General features: G+C 43.7%; 1 protein-coding gene across 1 annotated transcript in view; it reads right to left on the bottom strand.

Annotated features, from left to right (window-relative positions):
• The window catches only part of gabbr2 (gamma-aminobutyric acid (GABA) B receptor, 2), a 969,806-nt gene that overhangs the window by 21,879 nt on the left and 920,411 nt on the right, over positions 1–27,516 (bottom strand). Inside the window, exons 14-17 of the mRNA XM_041183971.1 lie at positions 20,248–20,358; positions 19,078–19,302; positions 9,530–9,712; positions 7,576–7,705 (exon numbers count right to left, since the gene is read on the bottom strand). Of these exons, the coding sequence (XP_041039905.1) occupies positions 7,576–7,705; positions 9,530–9,712; positions 19,078–19,302; positions 20,248–20,358 (649 nt within the window). The remainder of the gene's footprint in view (positions 1–7,575; positions 7,706–9,529; positions 9,713–19,077; positions 19,303–20,247; positions 20,359–27,516) is intronic.

Raw genomic sequence — 27,516 nt, 5'->3', positions numbered from 1 at the left:
ACTGTCAAAATGATCGTGGTTGACCTGTCTCAACTCCACTTTTCTGCCTACTTCCCATATCCCTTGATTCCATGAGAGACAAAAAAACCTGTGTATCACAGCCTTGAATATACTGTGGCATCCACAACCCTATGGGGCAGAGATTTCCAAAGGTTCTCAACACTGAGTGAAGAATCTTCTCAACTCAGTCCTAAATGATCGGTCCTTTATCCTGAGTCTGTGCCCCTATGTCCTAGATTCCTCAGCCAGGAAAATAACCTCTCAGCATCTACCCTATCAAAGCCGTGGGAGTGCCGCAGGATGTACACATCATGGGAGCTGCCTGGGTACCTGGTATAGATCTGCAAAATCTGTGTCCTGTGGTCACAATCAATCTGCGCGTTGATGAAGTGAAAGCTCTTTCTTTTGATGAAGGTTCCTGGCTTACCCGCTGGCACCTATACAGTGATGGGAGTACAATCTATGGCACCCTGGATGCGGGGAATTCAGCGAAGCCTCTGGCTCGCTCAGCCTGGCTGGCTTTGTCAGTCTGGAAATGAATGAGGATCATCACCCGTCTGAACAGAGTGTCAGTGACCAGCTTGATGCAGCTGTGGGCAGCAGATTGGGAAACACCACATAGATCTCCTAGGACCTTAGGAAGGAACCAGAGGTGAAAAAGTTCAGGGCCACTGTTACCTGGCATCAGGTGGCCACTGACACAGTTTGAGGTGGACTCTGGGCCAATCATGTAGCAAATGGAGGTCACAGTCTCCCTGGAGGCGAAGCCTCCTTCAGGATTGGATCTCCAACATGCCCAGGTAGTTGGAGCGCTGCCTGTAAACTCTCGCTGCAGGATAACAGCATCTTCTGTGGACCCTTCCATCTTGCACTTCCTGCTGGCCCTGCACCCCATGTGGCTGCGCCTCTCTTTCCACAAGTCACTCTCTGGGACACTGCCTGCAGACACCAGCCCTCCTCTCCCTTCTGGCCCTCTCCTCCTCAGAGGAGGAGGTGTCTCTAGTGGAGTAGACAATCTCCATTTTCCGGAATACAAATGGCACAGTATAGTTCCCTGAAGGATGCACTCGGCAGAAAGCCTCTAAGAAATCTTGTAAACCGATAAGTCCCCCAGAAAACACAGAAAATGCAAATAACCGTCAGAAAAGAACCTACAACCAACTCTCACCTAAACTCCTACCTCCTCACAGAGCCACAGCTCTGGTTGACTTTAATCCCACCCTGGATTGAGCTTCACTTAAAAACGGAATGGCTGCTTGGCCATGTGACCCGTGTGCTGACTGCAAAACTGCACTGGCCACGTAAAGTTTTAATCAATTGTGTTTTTAATGGGCTTCATTGCCTGCTTAATTGTTAGTGGTCCAACTCCCATGCATGCCCGCTGCCATATTATGGAACGATGGCGCGATGACATTGGGTCACATGCCCGACGATTTCTCTCGCAACTTCGCGCAAGGTCAGGTCGGCTGCGTGCCCGCTCCTGCAACGTAAAATTCTGGCCCAGATAAATGCTCCCAATGCCCCCTGCCAGCAACCTTACTTGCTGGCCAGCTGTGTACTACAAACAGCTGTTCTCCTGCCAAAGGAAACTAGCCAGTTGCTACGGTGTGTCCAATTGGTGCATGCAGCTGGCCAGAAAAATGTTGATAAGCCCCAAACTTTAACTTGATTTGAGTTTCCTGCCTGCTCATTGGGCAGGTCCTGCAGGCACAATCTAATAGCTGCCCCTTTGGGGAAGTAGAAAATACTACATCCAGCATTCCATTCCGTATGTTGGTATCAATCTGAAATTTCTCCTTTGGTGGGTTCAACTTGTGCCCTTTGTTCTATTTTCATAAGTAAATTTGAAGTAGCGTTTCTGGATGTTTATTATCATGTACCTGATATATGGCTTCACTAAAGTCCCACACAACGTTTATTCATATCCTCTCCAAACTCCATTACTTCCTTGTGCATCAGTGTTTTGATTTCAAATTTCTCATCCTTATTTGTGAATCTTTCATGTTACCTTAACAGTCACCTACTGACTTGTGTCCCAGCATTCTCCTGTAACACAAAACCTTCCTTGTTCCACTACTGATGGTCACTCATCTGTCAGTCATCCCTACCCTGCCTTAAAAACCTCCTCAAACCCTCTTTTTTAACAATGTCTTATGTTCCCAATCCTAGTTTCTCCATTTCTCTCTACTTTCTGCAGGAATCTACACACCTTTTACCTTATTATAAAGCGCTCTGAATTTGTTTTGAATACAATGAACTCTCAATTTAAGAGCTCATAACCTGGATTTTACTGGTATTTCTGGATTTACAGTAGAGTGATCCTAACCCTTATCAAACTTTTTCAAATGCAGGCTTATAAGAACAACAACATATATTTATATAGCACCTTTTATATAATGAAACATCCCAAGGTACCTCATGGGAGCATAATATTAAGCATGACATTAAACCACATAAGGAAATATTGGGTCAGATGACAAAAATCTTGATCAAAGAGCTAGGTTTTAAGGAATGCCTTACGGGGGAAGGTGAGGTAGAGAGGCAGAGAAGTGCAGGGAGAGTATTTCAGAGCTTAAGGCCTAAGAAACTGAAGGCTCAGCAATCAGTGGTGGACCAAGTAAAATCAGGGATGAGCAAGAGGGCAGAATTAGAGGAGTGCAAATACCTCAGAGGGCCATGGGGCTAGAGGAGATTTCAAAGATAGAGAGAGATGAGACCATGGAGGGATTTGAAACAAGGATCAGAATTTTAAAAAATCATGACGGGAAGCACAAGGGTCAAAGGGGAACAAGACTTGGTGTGAGTTAAGACATAGGCAGCGGAGAGTTGGATGATATTAAGTTTACAAAGGGTAGAACATGTGGACCAACCAGGAGCGCATTGGAATAGTCAAGCCGGCAGGTAATGAAGGCATCATTGAGGGTTTCAGTAGAAGATGAGCTGAGGCTGGGGCAAAGTTGGATGATGTTACGGTGGTGGAAACAGGCAGTGTTAGCAATGGCATGAATACGAGATTGGCAGCTCCTCTTGGAGAGAGCCATTGCAGCCAGTTCAAGGGCAACATTACTTCTCAGCAAGATGGCAGAAGCAGCAACCACACAGCTGCCACTAATTGAAAAGGCCATTAGATTTTCTGGTGTGCCAGTGCAGTTCCTGCTGGTAGGAAGGAAGATGAGGAGGCACTGCCTGATGGGCAGGGAGTGTAAGAGGTCCCACGATGCAGGTTGCCTGGAGGGAAGCAGCAGAGGCAGTCAGTGAAACCTCCATTACCACAAGAACTGCTATACAATGCTGAAAGAGCTTCAGTGACCTCACAGGAAGAGTCAAGGTAAGTCCAGGCTCTGGTACCAATATACATCCTCTCTGACCTCTGTTATAAAAACTCACTTCTGCAAAGAGAAACTCTTCCAAACACTGAAGCATCTTCTTTACTAAAGCCACTCTCTCAAATAACTTTACCACTAAAAGGTTTTTTGATCACCCTCTTTTAGGGACAAGGCCTCCTTTGCTTCTTATCATACTGGCATGTGTAGTTTCATATGAGGCCCGTGTTCTCACAAGCCTGTAACATTATTGTTGTTCCCTTTCAAATTAAATATGACATGCAGCTAGTATGGCATGAGGCTAAATGAGGGAAGGGTCACCATTATTGAAAACTCTTAGACCACAGAAAGAGAAAGTGTTAAATATAATGGCAGTTAGAGAGAAGAGTTTGCCCTAGGGGGTGTAGTATAAGGGTCTGGCACATACAGGCTTAATGTAGGACTGAGTACAGTACCACCCACACAGTGATGTAAGAAGGCACATGATCCAGATCTAGGGTCAATGTGATGCTGAACAGAGACATGTTAAGACCTAAATATGGAGATAGCTCCTTGCCTATATCCTTTGCTTTATTTTTGTATATAGTTACAAGTAGTCAATAAAGATTTGCTGTTAACATTCAGAAGACTATGAAGGCTTCTTTAACAGACATGTTCTGTAACCAACACCATCCCAACATGGTGTTACAACTAGTTGCCAGGCAAGGTTCTCCCTATTTGTTATGATCCCGGACGAGGTACCCTATATTGTTATGCTCCCAGATAAGGTGGGATGAACTGGCTCCCCTTCTTTATTCAACCTCCTTGGCTGGTCACAACAAGCTAAATTTAAAAAGGACTCCTTCCCTCATCGATACCCTTTCCAAGTCCAAATGTATTCATGTTTTAAAAGGAGCCAATTTAACTAGGCTTTCTTGAGTCAAAGAAAGAGTGAGTTTATTAGTTACTAAATGCCAGAAAAAAAATAATAAAAATGCAGCAGACATACACACAGATTAGAAATGAGAAATTGCGTCCAAAAATAAAAGTTAAAAAACATGTACGAATCAGTCTTTGGCTTGTCCATGAGGAGTAGATGAGTAATCAAGCAACAACCTGACATAGTCATCCTCACGAAATCATACCTTACAGATAATGGGGTATGTCCTGTCCCACTGGCAGCTAGTATACAGTGACAGTGGTATACAGTCAGACAGATGTCTCATGGCATCGGGTCAAACATGTGCAAGGAAACCTCTTGCTGATTACCGCCCTCCCACAGGTGATGAATCAGTGCTCCTCCATGTTGAACACCACTTGAAGGAAGCACTGAGGGTGGCAAGGGTGCAGAATGTACTCTGGGTGGGGGACTTCAATGTCCATCACCAAGAGTGGCTCAGTAGCACCAGTACTGACCAAGCGGGACATAACTGCTAGATTGGGTCTGAGGCAGATGATGAGGGAAAAACATACTTGACCTCATCCTCACCAACCTACCTCCCGCAGGTGACCACCCCACAGTCATTGTGGAGAAGAAGTCCTGCCTTCACTTTGAGGATACCCTCCATCGTGTTGTGTGGCACTGCCACTGGGCTAAAAGGGATAGATTTCAAACAGATCTAGCAACTTGAGACTGGGCATCCAAGAGGCACTGTGGGCTAACAGCAGCAGCAGAATTGTACTCAAACACATTACCATCAAGCCATGGGATCAACCCTGGTTCAATGGAGAGAGCAGGAGGGCATGCCAGGAGCAGCACCTGGCATACCTAAAAATGAGGTGTTAACCTAGTGAAGCTATAACACAGGACTACTTGTGTGCCAAACAGCATAAGCAGCAAGTGATAGACAGAGCTAAGCAATCCCACAACCAACGAATCAGATCTAAGCTCTGCAGTCTTGTCACACCCAGTCATGAATGGTGGTGGATAATTTAACAACTCACTGAAGGAGGAGGCTCCACAAATACCCCATCCTCAATGATGGAGGAGCCCAGCACAGCAGTGTAAAAAATAAGGCTGAAGCATTCGCAAAAATCTTCAGCCAGAAGTATCGAGTAGATGATCCAACTCGGCCTCCTCCGGAGGTCTCCAGCATCACAGATGCCAGCCTTCAGTCAATTCAATTCACTCCACGTGATATCAAGAGACAGCTGAATGCACTGGATAGTGCAAAGGCTATGGGCCCTGACAATATTCCGGCAATAGTACTGAAGTCCTGTGCTCCAGAATTTGCCGCGCTACGTGGTAAATTCCCCAGGTATGTCCTGTACAAAAAAGCAGGCCAAGTCTAACCCAGCCAATTACTGCCTCACCAGTCTACTCTCAATCATCAATAAAGTAATGGAAGGGGTCATCAACAATGCTATCAAGCGACACTTGCTTAGCAATAACCTGCTCACTGACGCCCAGTTTGGGTTCTGGCAGGGTCACTCAGCTCCTGACCTCATTACAGCCTTGGTTCAAACATGGGCAAAAGAGCTGAACTCCTGAGGTAAGGTGAGCGTGACTGCCCTTGACATTAAGGCCGCATTTGACCGAGTGTGGCATCAAGGAGCCCTAGCAAAACGGGAGTCAATGGGAATCGGGGGAAAACCCTCCACTGGCTGGAGTCATATCTAGCACAAAGGAAGATGGTTGTGGTTGTTGGAGGTCAGTCATCTCAACTCAATGACATCACTGCAGGAGTTCCTCAGGGTAGCATCCTCGACTCAACCATCTTCAGCTGCTTCATCAATGACCTTCCTTCCATCATAAAGTCAGGAGTGGGGAAGTTCGCTGATGATTATACAATGTTCAGCACCATTCGCGACTCCTCAAATACTGAAGCGGTCCATGTCCAAATGCAGGCTTGGGCTGCCAAGTGGCAAGTAACATTTGTGCCCCACAAGTGTCAGGCAATGACCATCTCCAACAAGAGAGAATCCAATCATCGCCCCTTGATGTTCAAAGGCATTACCATCACTGAATCCCCTGCCATCGACATCCTGGGGGTTACCATTGACCAGAAACTGAACTGGAGTAGCCATGTAAATATTGTGGTTACAAGAGCAGGTCAGAGGCTGGGAATTGTGTGACAAATAACTCACCTCCTGACTCCTGACAAAGCCTGTCCACCATCTACAAGGCACAAGTCAGACGTGTGATGGAATACTTCCCACTTGCCTGGATGAGTCCAGCTCCCACAACACAGAAGAAAGCTGGGCACTGTCCAGGACAAAACAGCTCACTTGATTGGCACTACATCCACAAACATTCACTCCCTCCACCACCGATGCACAGTAGCAGCAGTGTGTACCATCTACAAGATGCACTGCAGGAATTCACCAAGGCTCCTTTGACAGCCCCTTCCAAACCCACGCCTACTACCATCTAGAAGGACAAGGGCAGCAGATAGATGGGAACACCACCACCTGGAGGTTCCCCTCCAAGTAACTCACCATCCTGACTTGGAAATATATCGCTGTTCCTTCACTGTTGCTGGGTCAAAATCCTGGAACTCTCTTCCTAACAGCACTGTGGGTGTACCTACACCACATGGACTGCAGCGGTTCAAGAAGGCAACTCACCACCACCTTCTCAAAGGCAACTAGTGCTGGGCAATAAATGCTGGCCCAGCCAGCGAAGCCCTCATCCCATGAATGAATTTTTAAAAAAATTTCTAAGTCAATTCTTGTTTGTGTTTCCCAAAATAAAAACGCAAGTAATATATTTGAAGATCTAGTTTAATCTGGGTTTGATCTTTTCTTATATTGTCTGAACATTTTACCAGCCATTTCATGTAAATCAGATTTATAAAAAAACTCTGTGACCTCTGCTTGTCCTGAATAGGTATCTCGATGTAATCCCCTCTGTAATGGAACACTATAGAAGCTAGTCACCCAGAAAAATCTAATCTATTGGGCTTTGATATTTCTTCAGTTCTGTTTTGGGGATCTCACGTTTCATTTGCTCTCTAGTAATATCTGAGAATTACCAGACTCAAAGTGCAGCCAAGGAAAAAATATAAATACACAATCTATACTAGACTGCAATCTTTTAGATAACCTATCCAAAATTACACAAGCTGGTGTGGAAATTGTTAAATTCACTGAAGGACCTTTCAGGACAAATATACAAAAAATATTGTAATTTGCATCAAACATTATTTAAATTAACACCAGCAGTTAACTGCTATACATCAAAAATTATTAAACAATGTCAAAAGCCCATTGGCTGTGTCTTCTTTGAAGTGTTGCTGAATTTTCTGAGGGTATTACAGACAGGTGCTCTTACCTTTTCCATCTGTGAAGTTCCGTATGCTCAGGATGTTATTGAGCTCTTGAATGTGGTTTTGCTTAATGTACTGCGTCTTTTCAGGCGTGTCCTGTAGCTGCATGGTAACCTCCTCAAGCTCTTTGTCAAGCTGTAAAGGGAAACGGCACACCTTCAATGAACACAATTTAAATTAAATTATGCCTATGTGAATAGTTGTGACCTCTCCTAAGCTATGAGCAAAGAGAGGTTTCTAAGCATCAGATGCTTAAAGGAATTTAATTGTAATTTGTACTGTGTCCAAGTTATAGATAAGAGTTGGAATTTTTCATTTTTCAGAGTTCATCACAGATTCATAAATTCTACACTCAGCTCTCATCCTTTCCAATGACATAATTGAAGTCAATTAATTAGGATGGCGCAACAGAAATTAAATTGTCACATTCACTGGACAGTTTCCTGTAAATGCAAATCTATCAGAGCATATACTGGCAAACAATTGGTGCCCAAAAAGAATTTCCCCTTGTTAAACTGTCTCTGTTACCATTAACATGTATTCAAGCTAAACAACGTCTGAATTTCCGCTCCTAAGTCCGGAGCGCAAAGTCGGGAAAATTCCCGAATCTGCAAAACTGACCCGGGAGCAAGTGCCCAGGATGGTGTGATTTTAGTTCAGTTGGAGTGGGCGTGCTTGGGGGTGGGGTAGGGGGGTTGCTGTTAACAGGAGTTGGGCCTGCTGCCTCTGGAAAAAGTGTGAAAGCAGCCACAAGGGCTGCCAAATGCAAAGGCCAGCTGTGCGAATGGCCGGCTGTGCGAATGGCCGGCTGTGCGAAAGGCCGGCTGTGCAAATGGCCAGCTGTGCAAATGGCCAGCTGTGTGAAAGGCCGGCCTCAGTGCTCCAGCACTTTGCCCCAGCTGTAAAAAAAATAAAGAAAACAAGAAACAGCTTCTAGCTCTCACCTATACACCCCTTCACCCCTCACATGCTCCCCATGCCCAATCCATGCCACTTCATACCCTTCCACTCCTCAAGGCCCCCATATCCTCCATGCCAACCTATGTCCCTCGACCCACCCCATGGCTCTTTATAGACCCTATACCAACTTAGTGCCAACTCATGCCAACCCATGTCCCTGGATCTATCCAAAAGGATACTGTACCTGTCTAAAGGGGTACCCTGCTTCTCCAAAGAACTCTGGTAAGTTTGGACAGTCTCTTGGAAAGTTTAAAGCCCAGAAATCATGTTTTGGACCTCCCATTAACGAAAATCCCACTTTTCGACGTGCAGCTGCTTCTGGGAACCACAGATGTGCAAACTACAATTCACCCTTGTTCCCCCACCCCTGACAAAAATGGTGGGTGCTGGGATCGGAGGCAGAACTTCCAGAACTGAGCTCCAGTCCCATTTTGGCTAAGCTGTGGACCCTCTCCCTTGTTGCAAAAATTCAGGCCAAAGTATTTGCATTCTGTTTAGAAATGGTAAGTAACATGCTTGCACTTTCGTGTGTAATATTATATAAATATACCTCTGTAGTGTGAGATGGTCATACATGTGTTCTGATTCCTAATGATCAGTAAACTGGCTAACAGAAAGAAAAAGAAAGATAGTAACGAATAGTAAACAATCTCAGAAACTGAATGGAGTTCCTCCATCTGCCAGGGGATTTATTAATTTTCAGAATATGTGAATCCCTGGTTCGTACCTACTTTAGGAACGATCTACTTACTGAATCTATTAAAAAAACTAAGAAATAAATATTGGTTGGCATCTGGGTACCTACTCTCTGCCTTCATGTAACTGGTAATCCTCACATTTTCCTGCATAAATGATAATCATTTTCCTTTGAGTTTTCCAACAATTGTTCTTCTCAAGGATATTTACTAGAACTTCACAGTTGTCTTTGTTTGAAACTGTTTACATGATTCATGGAAAAAGAGAATATATAGCAGATATGGTTGATAGCAAAGTGAGCACCTCTGTGATTTTCATTCGCAGGCGATGGTTATCAGTCTGAAATCCCTCAAGTCGAGATGTATTTGCCTGGTTCACACTCGTGACAGAAGTTGATGTCTTCGAGTCTTCTTTCTTCTGATTCTGGGTGAATTGTAATCGTCTGTTCTGAGTGGCTGCATCTGGATTTGTTCTTAATGTAATTAGCTGTAGAGAGAGTTCCAGGAAAGGACAGTTTAGTGAAATACACTAAATCAAAGGGCTTTCAGAAACCTATGGCTGCTCAGGGGTAGTCCTGCCATGACTAGGTCAGGACCCAGTTCCAAGGAATCCCAATTTAGTGGTGAACTTTCTGGGTTGGAGTCTTTGAAGGCTGTTAATTAAAGGGGTGGAGCTGAGGTTGGGAATTGCAAACATTGGATCTTGAGCCTTAACTTGCGCCTAGCTTTTGGTCGGTTCAGATGTGCCTAGGGATGTAGTTTTGAATAAAAACAGTGGGTTGTAGAGTCATACTCATATCGTCATGGAGTTATATAGCGGCCCAGTGCGTCCATGTCGGCCATCAGGCACCTATCTATTCTAATCCCATTTTCCAGCACTTGGCCCATAGCCCTGTATGCTATGGAGTTTCAAGTGCTTATCTGAATACTTTTTAAACGTTGTGACGGTTCCTGCCTCTACCACTCCCTCAGGCTGTGTTCCAGATTCCAACCACTCTCTGCGTGAAAAAACTTTTACTCAAATCCCCTCTAAACATCCTGCCCCTTTCCTTAAATCTATGCCCCTGGTAATTGACACCTCCGCTAAGGAGAAAAGTTTCTTCCTATCCACCCTACTATGCCCCTTCTAATTTTGCATACCTCTGTCAGGTCCGCCGTCAGCCTTCTCTGCTCTAAGGAAAACAACCCTAGCCAATCCAGTCTCTCTTCAAAGCTGGAACACTCCAGCCGAGGCAACATCCTGGTGAATCTCCTCTGCACCCTCTCCAATCACATCCTTCCTGTAGTGTGGTGACTATAAATGCACACAGTATTCCAGTTGTGTCCTAACAAGCGTTTTATACAGCTTCAGCATAACCTCCCTGCTCTTATATCCTATGCCTCAGCTAATAAAGGCAAGTATCCCATATGCCTTCATAAACACCTTATCTACCTGTACTGCTGCCTTCAGGGATCGTTGGGCATATACACCAAGGTCCCTCTAATCCTCTGTACTTCCTAGGGTCCTACCATTCATTGTGTATTCCTTTGCCATGTTAGTCCTCCCAAAATACATCAACTCACATTTCTCAGGATTAAATTCCATTTGCCACTGCTCTGCCCATCTTACCAGCCCATCTATGTCATCCTGTAATCTAAGGCTTTCCTCCTCCCTATTTACAACACCACTAATTTTCATGCCACCTGTGAACTTACTGATCATACCTCCTATGTTCACATCTAAATCATTAATGTATACTACAAACAGCAAGGGTCCCAGCACCAATCCCTGCAGCACACCACTCTTCACAGGTTTCCAATTGCAAAAACAACCTTCGACCATTACCCTCTGCCTCCTGCTACTAAGTCAATTTTGGATCCAATTTGCCAAATCGCCCTGTATCCCATGAGCTCTGACCTTCTGGACCATTCTCCCTTGTGGGACCTTGTCAAAAGCCTTACTGAACTCCATGTAGACTACATCAACTGCACTATCCTCCTCTACACAACTAGTCACCTCATCGAAAAGTTGGATCAAATTTGTTAGACATGATCTCCCCCTGACGAAGCCAATGCTGACTATCCCTGATTAATCCCTGCCTCTCCAAGTGGAGATCAATCCTGTCCCTCAGAATTCTTTCCAATAGTTTCCCTACCACTGACGTTAGACTTACTGGCCTGTAATTACCTGGTTTATCTCTACTATCCCTCTTGAATAATGGTAACACATTCGCTGTCCTCCATTCCTTGGCTAGAGAGGATTTGAAAATTAGTGTTAGAGCTCCTGCAATCTCCTTCCTTGCCTCACATAACAGCCTGGGATACATCTCATCTGGGCCTGGGGATTTATTCACGTTTAAGCCTGCTGAAACGTTAATTCCTCCTTCCTTTCAATGCTAATTTTTTCAAGTATATCACAGTCCTCCTCCCTGATTTCTACACCTACATCGTCCTTCTCCATAGTGAACACAGATGAAAAGTAATCATTCAAAACCTCACCTACGACCTCAGGCTCCATGCACAGATTGTCACTTTGGTCACTAATGGGCCCTACTCTTTCCCTGGTTATCCTCTTGCCCTTAATATATATATATTGTGATTTTCCTTTATCTTGCCTGCCAGTGTTTTGTCATGCCCCCTCTTCGCTCTCCTGATTACCTTCTTAAGTACCCTCCCACACTTTCTATGCTCCTCTAGGGCTTCTGCTGTTTCCAGCCCTCTGTCTCTGCCATAAGCCCCCTTTTTTTTCCCTTATCCAATCCTCTATACCCCTTGACATCCGGGGTTCCCTGGACTAGTTCGTCCTACCCTTCACCTTTACAGGAACATGTTGGCCCTGAACACCCACCATTTTATTTTTGAATGACTCCCACTGGTCTGATGTAGACTTTCCTACAAGTAGCTACTTCAAGTTCACATTGGCCAGGTCCTATCTTATCATATTGAAATTGGCCTTCCCCCAATTCAGAGCCTTTTTTTCCAATCCATCTTTGTCCTTTTCCATAGTTACCTTAAATCTTACAGAGTAATGGTCACTATCCCCAAAATGCTTCCCCACTGACACTTCTAGCACTTGCCCAGCTTCATTCCCTAAGACTAGGTCCAGTACCATCCCTTCTCTTGTAGGACTTTCTACATGCTGGCTCAAAAAGTTCTCCTGGATGCACTTTAAGAATTCTGCCCCCTTGAAGCCTTTCACACCAAGACTATCCCAGTTAATAGCGGGGAAGTTGAAATCCCCTACTAATATTACTTTATTATTTTTACATTTCTCTGAGATTTGCCCACATATCTGCTCCTTTATCACCCCCTATCTGTTTGGAGGCCTATAGTAAACTCCCAGCAAAGTGATTGCCCCCTTTTTGTTTTTAGGTTCTACCCATATGGCCTCATTTGAGGAACCTTCTAAGATACCATCCCTCCTTACTGCAGTAATTGACTCCTTGATCAATAGTGTAACGCCATCTCCTCTGTTACACCTCCTCCTGTCATGCCTGAAGATTCTATAGTCTGGAATATTGAGCTGCCAGTCCTACACTTCCCACACCATGTCTATGTGATAGCAACAATATCATATTCCCATGTGTTAATCAACACCCTCAATTTATCTGCTTTACTTGTAAGACTCCTTACATTAAAATAGATACAATCCAGCCTTGCATTATTGCTCTGCACCTTAACAGGCAAATATTTACTCTGCCTTCCAGACTGACTTAGTTTGTCTTCTTTATCTGGCTGCGCATCAGCCCCTACTGTACCTCCACTCTGTATCCCATCCCCCTGATAAATTAGTTTAAACCCGCCCCCCTCCCCCAACACCATCAAGCCTCCCTGCAAGGATATTGGTCCCGCTCCAGTTCAGGTACAACACATCTGACTTGTACAGGCCCCACCTTGGCAAGAAACAGACCCAGTGATCCAAGAAACTAAAGCCCTCCCTCCTGCACCATCTCTTCAGTCATGCATTCATCCTCTCTATTCTCCTACTCTGATACTCACTAGCATGTGGCACAGGGAGTAATACTGTTACAACATTTGAGGTCCTGCTTTTTAATCTGCTACCTAGCTTCCTTAATTCTTGTTGCAGGGCCTCATTCCTCTTTCTATCTATGTTGCTGGTACCAATGTGAACCACGACCTTTGACTGTTCGCCCTTCCCCTTCAGAATGCCCTGCAGCCGTTCTGCGACATCCTTGACACTGGCATCAGGGAGGCAACACACCATCCTGGGGTCACGTTTACAGCCACAGAAGTGCCTATCTGCACCCCTCATATTGAGTCTCCTACCACTATTGCTCTTGCACTCTTATTCCTCCCACCTTGTGCAGCTGAGCCACCCACAGTGCCGAGAACTTGCCTCTGGCTGCACTCTCCAGAGGAACCCTCACCTTCCTCATTTTCCAACACAGAGAAATGGCTCTTGAGTGAGATGCACTCTGGGGTTTCCTGACTACTTCCCTGCCTCCCTCCTCCTGACTGGTGGTTACCCATTCTCTGACTGCACTTCCTTAAGCTGCGGAGTAACCGTATCTAAAAACGTGCTATCCACGTAACCCTCAGCCTTGTGGATGCAATGCTGTGTCTCCAGCTGATGCTCAAGCTCTGAAACCTGTTGCTCAAGCTGGTCAAGCTGGTGGCACTTCCTGTACATGTGGTCATCCAGATTGCAAAGAGTGTCTAAGAACTCCCACATGCTGCAGGCTGTACAACACATGGCACTGAGCTCCCTTGCCATGCTTTTTGTTTGTTTTTAATTAAAAGACTATTTCCTTAAATTTAAGCCTTGCTCTGCTCAGTGAAGTCTCGCTCTTTTACAGCCCTGCACTGCTCAGTGAAGTCTCACTCTTTACAGCCCTGCTTTGCTCACAGAACTCTTGCTCTTTACAGCCCTGCTCTGCTCACTGAAGTCTCGCTCTTTACAGCCCCAGTCTGCTCACTGAAGTCTTGCTCTTTACAGCCCCACTCTGCTCACTGTTCCAGGATGTGTGCATACTCTTAGGCTCACTTTTCATACATGTTATTTTCATACACTACACAGAACATAAGCTTAATTTATAAAGGGCTGTCTCAGAGGAATAGTTGCTTTGTTGATTGCAAAGATGAAAATACAAAGTAAGGTAAATTCACCACACTCAGCAGTGGCAAAAGGGAATGAGCATCAGTACTATACTTTTGCAACCTTGGCTATGAAAGTTGTCAGCCCAGTGATCCTGGCAATTATGCCAGGATTGTATCTGTGAGGTGCCTTTATGACTGGCACTGGTGGAATTTCCAGGGTCAGAGCAGGTTCCTTAATTATCCTGCCGCTCTTAGAACCACAGAACCATAGAACACTACAGCACAGAAAACAGGCCATTTGGCCCTTCTAGTCTGTGCCGAAATATTATTCCACTAGTCCCATTGATCTGCACCTAGTCCATAACCCTCCAGACCGCTCCCATCCATATATCTCATTTATTCTTAAAACTTAAGAGTGAGCCCACATTTACCACGTCAGATGGTAGATTGTTCCACACTCTCACCACTCTCTGAGTGAAGAAGTTCCCCCTAATGTTTCCCCTAAACCTTTCCCCTTTCACTCTAAAGCCATGTCCTCCCGTGTTTATTTCTCCTAATCTAAGTGGAAAGAGCCTATTCGCATTTATTCTGTCTATACCCCTCATATTTTTGTAAACTTCTTTCATATCTCCTCTCATTCTTCTACGCTCCAAGGAATAAAGTCCTAACCTGTTTAATCTTTCCCTGTAACTCAACTCCTTAAGACCCGGCAACATCCTAGTAAATCATCTCTGCACTCTTGGACATCCACACCAGATTTCATGACATTGTAGCATGATGGGCAATATAAAAATGTCTCTAATGACTTGGATACTTGTCAACACTGCTGAAACAAAGGGAGTTCTCCCTGGTCCCATGAACTTTGGTTGGGCCAGCATTGCAGACCTGGGGCAAGCATCTCTCACAACAAGACCGGGAGAAGTATGAAACAGGTCAGGGTCACTTTGAAGCAGGTTGGGAGGAGTGTCAAGCAGGTCAGGACATGGTGAAGCAGACCAAGAAAAGTGTGAAGCTGTTGGGATTCTTTGTGAAGCAGATTGAGAGGAGCGTGAAGCAGGTCGGGATCACTGTGAAGCAGACTGGGAGGAGTGGGTAGCAGGTCAGGATCACTGTGAAGCAGACCAGGAGGAGCGGGAAGCAGTTTGGGTTCATTGTGAAACAGACTGGGAGGAGCATGAAGCAAGTCAGGATCAATGTGAAGCAGACTTGGAGGAGTGGAAAGCAGGTCAGGATCACTGTGAAGCAGACCAAGAGGAGCGGGAAGCAAGTCAAGGTCACTGTGAAGCAGACCAGAAGAAGTGTGGAGCAGTTCAGGATCACTATGAAGCAGACCAGGAGGAGGGTGAAGCAGGTCAGGATCACTGCGAAGTAGACTGGGAGGAGCATGAAGCAGGTCAGGATCATTGTGAAGCAGACTGGGAGGAGTGTGATGCTGGTCAGGATCATTGTGAAGAAGAATGGGAAGAGTGTGAAGCAGGTACAGATCACTGTGAAGCACATCAGGATACTGTGAAAGAGACTGGGAGGAGTGAGCAGCAGGTCGGGATCACTGTGAAGCACACTGGGAGGGATGTGAAGCAGGTTGGGATCATCGGGAGCATTGAGATGCTAATCATTCCAAACAAGTTGCATTGGGCAGGGCATGTCATTTGTATGCCTGACACTAGATTCTCAAAGCAACTACTACTCTGAAGTCTGTCGAGACAGCAGACTTTACAGGAAGGTGCAAAAGCAAAGATGAGGTGCCAGAGTGTAACAAACCTCCAAGCAACTTATCAACCCAACCCTTCAAGCACCAGATGCCCCACATATGATGGTGTCTCAAGATCGCACGTTGGACTTAGCCACCATTCCGGAGTGGAAACAAGTCATCCTTGATCCTGAGGGACTGCCTACAAAGAAGATTTTTTTTTAAGTAATAAGTTTTATTATCTACTGGTTGAAGAAATGGCAAGGTAGCTCTGAGTCCTTGAGTGCACATCCTGTTCCAAGAGGGAACTCCATGACATTTCCTGTGTGTGGATAACCAAATATGCAGTGAGTCAGTTGCAACAGCTTGAGCTTTGGAATTCAGAGCTGTAAGAGCAGCTGACATCACTGCGTCACATCCATGAGGTTGAGAGCTTTGTAGATAGTACATTTATTGATGTAGTCACCCTGCAGCTTAAGAGAATGCAGGGAGAGAGGGAATGGGTAACAACCAGGCAGTCAAGAAGAAACAGGCAGCAGATACAGGAGTCCTCTGAGTGCTTCACATTCTCCAACCAGTATTCACTTCTGAATACTGATGAAAGTGATACATCTGGTGATATATAAGTGATCTGGGGAGGACAGCCAGAGCCACGTCCATGGCACCATGGCTGGCTCAGCTGTACAGGGGGGCATGAAGGAGAATGAAAGTGCAATAGTGATAGGAACTAGTGATAGGAACTTTGTTAGTTAGGAGAACAGGTAGGCATTTCTGTGGCTGCAGAAGTGAATCCAAGATGGGATGTTACCTCCCTCTTTTCAGGGTCAAGGATGTCACTCTATGGCAGCAGAGCACACTGAGTGCAGACGGTGAATAGCTGGTAGTCATGGTCCACATTGATACCAACAACATACATAGAAAGAGGGATGTGGTCCTGGATCAGAATTTAGGGAGCTTGTTAGGAAATTAGCAAGCAGGATATTAAAATTAATAATCTCCAGATTACTCATGGTATCATGTGCAAGTGGGCATAGAAATAGGAGGATAGAGTAGGTGAATGTATAGCTTGGAAATGGTGCTTGAGGGAAGGCTTTAGATTCTTGGGATATTGGGATCCATTCTGGGGGAAATGGGATCTGCACCGGCTGGATGGGTTGCACCGAAACAGAGCCAGGACCAATTTGCTTGCAGGGTGATTGGCTGGTGCTATTGGGAAGGGTTTAAACTAACTTGGCAGCAGTGTGGGAATGAGGAAGTAATACCACAGAGGGATACCAAGGTACAACGAATATTGGGAGAGACAGAAAGTACTAGATTAGGAAATAGTAAAGTGGATAAGAGGGGAAGTAATGAAGTCTAAATTAGGGTTGCAGTGAATGTATGTGAATGCGCAGAGTGTGGTGAATAAGATTGATGAGTTGGAGATGCAGATAGCCATGTAGAAATATGATGTGATGATAACAAAAACCTATCCCAAAGAAGCATAGGACTGGATATTAATTATTCCTGGATACAAGGTATTTAGGAAAAAATGGGAGAGGAAGGAAAGGGGAAGGAGTGGCGGTCTTGATTAAGGAGAATATTGCAGTGCTGGAGAGGGAGGATAACCCAGAGGGGTCAAGGATGGAACCTATGTGGCTAAAGCTAAGGAACAAATAAGGTGCAATTACATTGCTCTTCTTGGTATCCTGGTCAATATTTATCTCACAGTCAATGACATTAAAATAGATTATCTGGTCATTATCTGCTCATTGCTGTTTGTTGGGACCTTGCTTAACACAAATTGGCTACAATTCAAAAGTATGCACTTGCCTGTGAATTTCATTGGGACATACTGAAGTGGTGAAAGGCACTATATAATTGCAAGCCTTTTTTTCTACCATCTTGACCATACTTTCATTTAGCTTTTAATGACTTATTGATTCTCTGACGGCTGCTCTGTGTCCATTTTCACCTTCATGATTCAGGGTAGGACATTTTTTTTAAAGACAACAGGAATTGTAATTCTGTTTAACACTGAGCTTGGCTTCTTGGCCAAATCCATTCCAGATCTTACTTTCTCATCCCTGCCAATATCTTTATCTGTGTTTTCAACACTTTGGGAATTCAATTCTCTAGTACTCTCTCTGCTTACACTCTCCATTATACCTACTTATTCAAACTTGCACCACTTGAATCCTCTTTTGAACAGAGTTCCACATTCATTTTTCCTAAGCTCCATTGGCTCCCCAAGCCCCCTTGAATTCAGAATACCCATCATTCTTTTGAGATCCTCCATGGGCTCATAATATTTTATTTGAGCCACATGCTCTTTTCTTCTACTCTTCTGATTAAAAATTGAATTATTAAAAATTAAATTTTTACTTTCTGTTTTGTTGTCTGTGAGAATTTTTCAAACTGATTGACTGCTCAGCCTGCTTGATGACATCACTGTTTTGGATGCCAGAGATCTCCTATAGATGGCACCAGATTGAAAGGCATATGAAATAGTAGAAATTGATGCTTTAGACCTTGCTAAATCTTAGTGGGCAGCTTTTTTTAAGGCCAGCAATGAGCACAGTCCTTATGCTACTGACTGCAAAATCTAGCCCATTATTCTTGTAAATGGCTGAACGTGACCTTGTAGGAGTACAAAACCAATATTTTGGGACAGCTGTGTTAGAAAGACCAAAGCCAAGTGCTGCATTCAGATTTTCTCACGCATTTAAATTGTGCCTTGCATTGGAGATCAATAACTCTATAAATGTTCTCCTATACTGTTGGTTTTGGCTCTTCAGCCAAGTTCCTCAACTGTTTCATGAAGGGAAATCACCTTTCAGTTAGAAAGGGGATTTGCTAGTGAGTGCAGCTTTGAAAGTATCCATCCATTCTTTAATACTCTCACTATCCATTCATGTCTCTGCTATTTTCTGTTGATATTGAATCTCACCCACTGCCCTTTCATTAGTGGGGAAATCATGGCCAGTGCACCAGCAATTTCCTGAAATATGCAGCCTAGCAGGTGAGGTTCCCCAACACCAAAAGGTCAGCCCTGAGATGTATTTTAGGAGTTAATACTTTGTTATCTTGTTAATCATGAAGTACTACGTTAAATTACTTTATTGATAACTTCTCATTCTACATACCTTTGGCACAAAAACCAAGCAGAGAGTGATGGTGCTGCAGAAAATGATCACCAGAGCTACAATACAGAACTGCACATTTGGCTGGTCTCGAGTTAGGAATGAAACAGCAGCTCCTATTATGCACATGATTCCCACGTTATATACACTCATTCCGATGTATTTGCTGTCATTCAGGGCTGGGATGCTCACATTCCGAGTTTCCCAAGCAAGAAAACATCCAAACAGCTGAAAAAGAAAAAAAAAGGTTAAAATACTGTTTGTAATATTCGCAGGTGAAAGCTTAATTAATTAAGTTAAGGGAGTGTGTGAATCCGTTTAAAATAACTGGGCTAATACTTATATTAAAATAACAGGCAGGAATATTATATAGTACAGTAAATGCTCTCACTAATAACAAAACAATGAAGGGATATTTAACAAGTTAGCATTGATAAGACTGGTTTGTTGCTATGTATCTTCTGCCCTCTGCATTTCTTATACTTTCCAACCACTTCTATAATGGCAAACTGAAAGCAATTGTTATTTTTTGAAGATCTGATAGAAAACAAATGTAGACAATGGACAAAGTGCTTTATATCTAGAGTAGTGTTATGGAAGAATACGATAATTGTAAACAATAATGTAGGTCACAAAAGTATGTGAGCTGCAATCCCCACAGTTCCTGGAATTTGCAGGGTAAATGAAAAATCACTTTGGTCACATGGGACCAGCAAGTATTTGTATCAGTGTGGGTACATCTCATGTTTGGACCAGTAGAAACATTGGTCGATTAAAACAAAAATTGGATCAGAATCCTTACACAGGTGTGAGTCACTGAAGCTTCTGACCCTGTGGGCCTGGCAGACACTGGAGATCTGCTCTTGATGGTGCTGGCATTTTGGCCTAATGCAAATAAGATGCGTTCCTGTTGGCTCCACAAACACCGGGTGGGGTCAGGGCTGACAGTGCACTGGATTGAGCAGAATATGGAGTCTGTACAATGCTGGGGTGAATCTGATTAAACATCCTGAAAGGGGAAAAGGATCAAGGATTATGGCATGGAGGCTCTGGCACAAATTGAGCACATAGCTTTGATGAAGAATATCAAAGAAAGTGCAAAGTTGTAGAGTTTGAGACTATCCATGTGATTCATCCAAAAACTTCTCTGAAATAAAAACAGTGCATTCGTACCATAAGAAGCCCTTTATATGCATATACGATGCCCAGCCAAATACTCATGTGGGAATTTTCACAGTGCTCCAGCAATGGTTGGATTGCAAAATCTCTCCCAGCAGGATCCGGCTGCAAGGACAAAGAATGGAGTTAATACTAAGTCACATAAAGTTTAAACATTCCAAATTACTTGTCGATGTTGGGCAGCGGTAGAACTGTTGTTAGGATTAGATGTGAAATTAATCAGAGAAAGATATCTGGTCACAAGATGAATGCCCCTGGTGAATTGGGAAAGATGAAAGTAAGTTTTGGAAACAGTTGGTGCACAATATAAAATGGCAGTTACCTTTCACTGTGCCTATCATAATTCTCACAGTTACAACCACCAGAAGAGTAATTGGTGAAGTGATGTATGCATTCTATTGAGCTCTACCAGCAACATATAAATGAGCATTTCTTGGCTAAATTAGACACTTTTTCTTATTTTTCTTCAAGTGTAGTGCCTGTCAGATCTGAAAGGGGTTGATCCTGAAGGAAAAACACTGCCTTACATAAGTAGCAGAGGGTGTCATGACATGACTTGCAATACTATGACAGTATCACAATGCTCATCACCTGTCACTAATGAATTGCAATTTTAAATCATACTTCCATTCTTAACTAAAACTTTTTTTATAAATGTATAAAATTAAGTCTGTTTTTTGCCAGAATGTCTGCTGGAGTTTGAACTTGCCATGGTAGCATGACAGCCTCAGGAAGAAGTGCCCACAAGGGCAGGATTTTCATTGTGGCAGGTTGGCTGTGGACTGGAGACGGGTTGGGAGAAAGTTCAGAGGCAGCCATAGGGTTGTGGAGGCAGGCCGTTTAAAAGGCCCGCCTCAGTGCTGTGGGAATTCGAACCAGTTAAAATAAAAACAAAAAGGCACTCCTGCCTCACACCCCACATATTCGCCATGTCCCATCCGTGCCACTTCATGCCTCTCCACCCACATCCTCAGGTCCCCTTATGCCTCATGCCAAACCATGGCACTTCCATGCCCATTGAATCACAATACACTGTATAGAACCAATGAACCTTATAGTGATAATAGGATGTGCAAAGTCAGTTTAAAGAAAACAGTCATTCATTCAAAAAATCCCACTTAATTAAAAACCTCCTTTTACTTAAGGGTAATAAAAGTGTCAATGATCCAGACACTTTAAAGTTTTAATAGCTGAAACTGCAAGCGCTTGAAACCTCAACTTGTGTAAATAAACGTTGTGCATTTGACAGCAGAGATCAGGCAGCAAGTGCTTTCATTCAAGCAATGTTTTCTCTGGGGTTCAGGTGTTTTGACAGACTAATGGATATCTGAGCTCTCAGCCAAACTTCATTATGTATTCTAGAAAGAACTAAAATAACAGACCGGACCATCCTACTCCAGTATAAATTTATTAAGTAAACATTTGAAAACTAGACTAGGTTTCTCTTAACCTTCTAATTTGTTTCTTACCAACAAAGGTGTCTGCTGGGCTACATGCTGCTAGTAGAGGAACCAATTGCAGTTTCTGCCACTTCACATAAGTTTTAACATGTGGTAAAAATAATAATAGAAAGCACAGCAGCAGAACAGTTTGGTTACCCATGGTTACCCATCTTACTTAGAAAAGTGTTTTGCTTGAAAATCCCTAAGGCCTGTTTCACCCATAAAGGCAAGTGCAAAACCAGAAACATGATTTAAAGCAAGTAAAGGAAATGCAATACCTTCTCCATTGTCCTCAACGGCATCTGTAAAGCCAGAATAAAACAGAGTAGAAAAAAACTGCAGGAAACGGAAAACAACTCAACAGAACTGAACCAAACAAAACAAAGGAGAAGCAAACAAACTGAACTAACAAAATTTAGTGGATCAGACAAAACCAAACAGAGCACAATGGGACAAAACAAACCAAACTAGAACCAAGAGACCAGACCACAACAGATCAGATATTTCCGCTAGTGTCATTGGAAAATTGAACCTCGAATGTGCTGGATACCGCATTGGTTTTGCTGAGGTGAAGATATGTAGTTTTCACACAAACTCAGTGACATAAGTCTGAATGTAAAATCTCCAATGAGTCAGTGCGATCAAGCATTGTAATCGATTTGTGACTGGAATGATGCATCACAATGTTTAGTGGGGTTGCTGGGAAATGAAACAATTCTTCAACATTTTGAACAACTTAACGCATAGTAGAGTAGGGATGATCAATTGATTGATTTAATGCTCTTAGTCTTAAAGTGGAACCGGCAGAATGTTTCTTTAAAGAAGCTGGCTGTGCTTGAATGATGATATTGAGGTCCGACTGCAATTTTAACCCTGAGCCTGAGCAGTGAGCATTGATGGATTCACAAAGCTGACAGGAAGATGAGAAGAGACCAAAAATGTAAGTTTACAAAATAAAAATGTTTTCAGCTTCCTTGTGAGCCAGAAGGGAATCTTGAGCCTCCCTTGCCATGAGCTTCCCTTCTCCCTCCCCTGACAACAATCTCTCTTGGACCTTTCTTCTGAAGACTTAGCATAATGCTGGTATGCTTCCCTCTGGTCTCCAGCAATGTCCTCTTGCCTCCTGATTTTACCAGGTTGGGAAGCTGCTTCCCGTTGAATTCCAGGTCGTTTGGCTAAAATTGTCTGTGGCTCCCCACTGCCAGTGCCAGATTTGCTGGCAGCTCGGCACACCATGTTCTGACCCAAAACTTAAAATCCATCCTCTTCAATTCAAATTACAGACAACTGGTGAACTTCAAATACTGACCTTGTGTTGGAGAATGAAGCACTCTTCTATTGGCACCACAAAGAACATTTTTAAACTCAGTGGAAAAGTCTTCATTTTTAACTGAGCTGTTTTCTTTTACAGATTGCGCCATTTAATACATTAGACCAAACAATTGGTTTTTCAATGGACTGTTTATCAGACTCCAATATAAAAACACATATTTTTAAACCAAAAGTTCATTTATTCATTTATGTTTGTGTCATATAGCATGGAACTATTGTTTTTTTCTTATTTCCATAGTCAAAATGCAAATAAGTAATCTATAACTTCATCCTGCCCTACCCATGGACTGGAAAAAAGGAAACCTGAAAGGGTGGTAGGAGTCAATACAGGGCTACACGTAAATGTCTGCAGCTAACAAGAAAGGAAGCTCAACAACTTTCATTTTCACTGTTTGTGCCACATTTCTGGGCACCTCATGGAAGGACAAAACCTTGAATGTGGCAGTCCTCCCAAAGGCAAACCTCCTATATATGTTGGCACTCATCAAGCAGAGGCAATTTCACTGGTTCAGGCATGTTTGCAAGATGGAAGACAGATGTATGTACAAGGGTTTTCTGTATGGCAAGGTAGCCGGAGCCAGAAGACCAGTAGGACGCTCACAGTTTGATTTCAGGAATGCTTGGAAGCGTGACATGTATCATCTTTCATAGATTGAAGGATGCCATGGAATGGCAGGGAAGTGGGACAAACTGAAAGTGCTATCCAAAGGGTTGGCATGGACATGATGGGCTGAATAATTTCCTTCTATGCTTTATCATTCTGATTCTAGGAATCCTGCCCTCCTCAGTTCTCTAGCTAGAATTTTGCAATATTTTGAGAGCTTCCTGAGAACAGTACTGATATTTAAATCCATGAACCATTCAGCTAGTTAATTGGTAACTGTCTCTCTGCCCTCTCTCTCTTCCATAGCGTTATTACTGATGAAGAAAGCAAACATTGCATTGAAACATGCAGCAACTCTCAATGTTTCTCCTCCCTTTTAGGACCAAGCATTTGAAAAAGAACTCTGGAGGAAAGTGAATTATTCAGTATTGTTTTGAAGATATCAGATTTTGAAATGGAATCATGTTTTATTAATGGATCAGTTTCTTTTGCTTGCTGTGGTTCTGCACCAGAAAATGTAACTACTTGGAGAAGGTGACAGGTTTGAGGAAAGGAGGTGATTATAGCCTTGTTCACATTCTGCTTATTAGGGTGCTCAAGTCAACTGCTTCCAACATGTGGGCCTTAGAATACATGTCTTTTACCAGACACCGTATTAAATACAATATAAAAGCAGTTATTTGTCAAGTTAGGAATATTGGAAATGATGAGGAATGCAGAGGGAACAAATTTTGATTTCCACTTGGATGTGTGGGAAAACCTAACATCTGACACATAGGGCTGGATTTAATGCTACCTTACTGATGGTTTTCCACCCACTGCCTACCAGCCTGTCCCCACCCCCACCGCAATTTTACCAGCAGCAGATAGGGTGGGAGGACGGGTTGTGACAGCTAACCGGTCCACCTCTTGACCAATTGAGGCCTTAAGTGGCAAATTGATGCCCCCTTAAGGGCCTCAGATTGCCCTTGCTGAGATTTCACCAGGGCGAGAGAGCCCCACGCCAGGGGCTGAATTTTCATGGAGGTGGCTGGGAGGTCGAGACAGGAAACTTTTTAATTGGACAGACCCATTTCCTTTAAAAAGGTCCCCACCCGCCATATTTTAGTTCGGGGAGGCAAGGGCAGAATGGAGTCAGGCCTGCCATTTCCAGAGGCAGTTCGGAGGCAGCCACAGAAACATGTGAAAGCCAAGGCAGGCTGGATAGAAGTCCCACCTTGTTTCTCTGAGACTGCAGCAACTGAGGACTGTCAGTCCAAACACAATCTTCAGGATGAGAGCACAGACAGCTCAAAGGCATACCTTCATGCGGTTGTCACAGGGTCTGGTTGAGTCCGCTGAAGACCAGTACAGTTCCAAATGTAGACAATACCTTGAGAAGTAGTGTTCCAACTATTTGTGTTACCATTGAATGTTCTATGTAAATCCTGCTGATCATTATCCTTTTTTAGTACTCCACAAGAGATACCTGCTCATGTACAAATTAATGTTGAACTATATGGATCTTTTATTTCAGAGAAGTGGGATGTTGTGATAGAATATTGGCTTGTATGTTAAGATCGTATACTGGATAAAATAAGTATAATATTGGACTGTATGTTAATGAAATGTACACATCATCATAGGAAGTGATGTAGTATCACATGTGCTGGTCAGTCCTGCACAATCAGTAGCACATATGAGCAGAAGCAAAAATAAGTCTAATAAAGCTCTTTGTTCAACCTCTATGCTAGCCTTTTGACTGTGTTTGTATTAGTATAAAACCCCAGATAGTGCAACAGGTACTATGAGTAGCTGTGTCTGAGTGACACTTTAAGAAGGTTGTAAGAGGAGCAGTTTTTTTTCAAAGGAGAATTTTTGAGGCTCTTTGAGTGCTTTTCTTTCCATGAGCATTTCAAACTCTTGCCACTGTTAGTATATAGCTCATTGGTTCTGTACATGGCTCATTATGGGTGAATGGGCGAGGAGAATGTAGGGGTGAAGCATCATAGAAGGGGCAAGGGGACATGAGACATAGGGTCAGGCGTGGAGAGGGCATGGGGGATATGAGGGGACAAAGGTAAGACCTTTTAAAATTATCTGCCAAAAGGCTCCTAAATCCAGACTATGGTTTTTTTCAGAGCTGTGAATCACAAGTCCTCAAGAAGCTGGCTGGGCTACATGAAAACGTAGTAGGGTGTATGTGATGCTTATCTTCCAAAAGGTTTAATTTAATTTAAAGGGGTAAGTCATGGCAGGAGAGCTCAAAGCTGTGGTGTGCTCCTCCTGCTCTATGTGAGAAGCCGGGAACATTTCTAGTGCCTGGGGCCAGCATGTGTGCGGGAAGTGCTTCCAGCTGCAGCTCCTGGACAGCCCGGGTTTTGGAGTTGGAGCAACGGCTGGGGAGACTGTGGAGCATCCGCGAAATGGACAGTATCGTGGATAGCACGTATAGAGAGGTGGTCACACTGCAGGCTAAGAGTCCACAGGCAGGAAGAGAATGGGTGACCACCAGGAAGAGCAAGAGGATTAGGCAGGCAGTGCAGGAATCTCCTGTGGCTATTCCCCTACAAAACAGATATACCGCTTTGGATACTGTTGAGGGGAATGGCCTCTCAGGTGAAAGCAGCAACAGCCAAATTTGTTGCATCACAGTTGATTCTGCTGCATAGGGGAGGAGTAAAACGTGTGGGAATGCAATAGTTATAGGGGATTCAATTGTAAGGGGAATAGATAGGCATTTCTGTGACCACAAATGAGACTCCAGGATGGTATGTTGCCTCCTTGGTGCTAGGGTCAAGGATGTCTCAGAGCACTATAGGACATTCTGAAGGGAGAGGCTGAACAGCCAGTGGTCGTGGTACACATTGGTACAAACGACATAGGTAAAAAAAGGGATGAGGTCCTAAAAGCAGAATATAAGGAGTTAGGAAGTAAGTTGAAAAGTAGGATATCAAAGGTAGTGATCTCAGGATTACTACCAGTACCACGTGCTAGTCAGAGTAGAAATAGCAGGATATATCGGATGAATACATAGCTGAAGAGATGGTGTGATGGGGGAGGGTTTCAGATTCCTGGGACATTGGGATTGGTTCTGGGGGAAGTGGGACCAGTACAAACTGGATGGGTTACACCTGGGCAGGACCGGGACTGATGTCCTAGGGGGAATATTTGCTAGAGTGGTTGGGGAGGGTTTAAACTAAAATGGCAGGGGGGTGGGAACCTATGTAAGGAGTCAGAAAAGGGGGAATCAAGGACAAGAACAAAAGACAGAAAGGGGAATAAGAAAAGTGATAGGCAGAGAAATCAAGGGCAAGAATCAAACAGGGCCTCAGTGAAAAATAGTGGGAATGGGACAAATAATGTTTAAAAGACAAGCCTTAAGGCTTTGTGCCTTAATGCGAGGAGCATTCACAATAAAGTGGATGAATTAACCGCGCAAATAGATGTAAACAGGTATGATATAGTTAGGATTATGGAGACATAGCTGCAGGGTGACCAGGGATGGGAACTGAACATCCAGGGGTATTCAGTATTTAGGAAGGACAGAAAAAAGGAAAAGGTGGTGGAGTTGTATTGCTGGTTAAAGAGGAAATTAATACAATAGTGAGGAAAGATATTAGTTCTGACGATGTGGAATCTGTCTGGCTAGAGCTGAGAAACACAAAGGGGCAAAAAACATTAGTGGGGGTTGTATATAGACCCCCAAACTGTAGTGGTGATGTTGGGAATGGCATTAAACAGGAAATTAGAGGTGCATGCAATAAAGGAACATTGGTAATTATCAGTGACTTTAATCTGCATATAGATTGGGCAAAGGAAATTAGTAACAATACCGTAGAGGACGAATTCCTGGAGTGTATATGGGATGGTTTTCTGGACCAATACGTTGAGGAACCAACTAGA

This window comes from Carcharodon carcharias, chromosome 3 (assembly GCF_017639515.1).
Source record: "Carcharodon carcharias isolate sCarCar2 chromosome 3, sCarCar2.pri, whole genome shotgun sequence".
Taxonomy (NCBI): Eukaryota; Metazoa; Chordata; class Chondrichthyes; order Lamniformes; family Lamnidae; genus Carcharodon; species Carcharodon carcharias.
The sequence above is the reverse complement of the archived record's forward strand: the minus strand, read 5'-3'. Positions and strand labels throughout refer to the sequence as shown.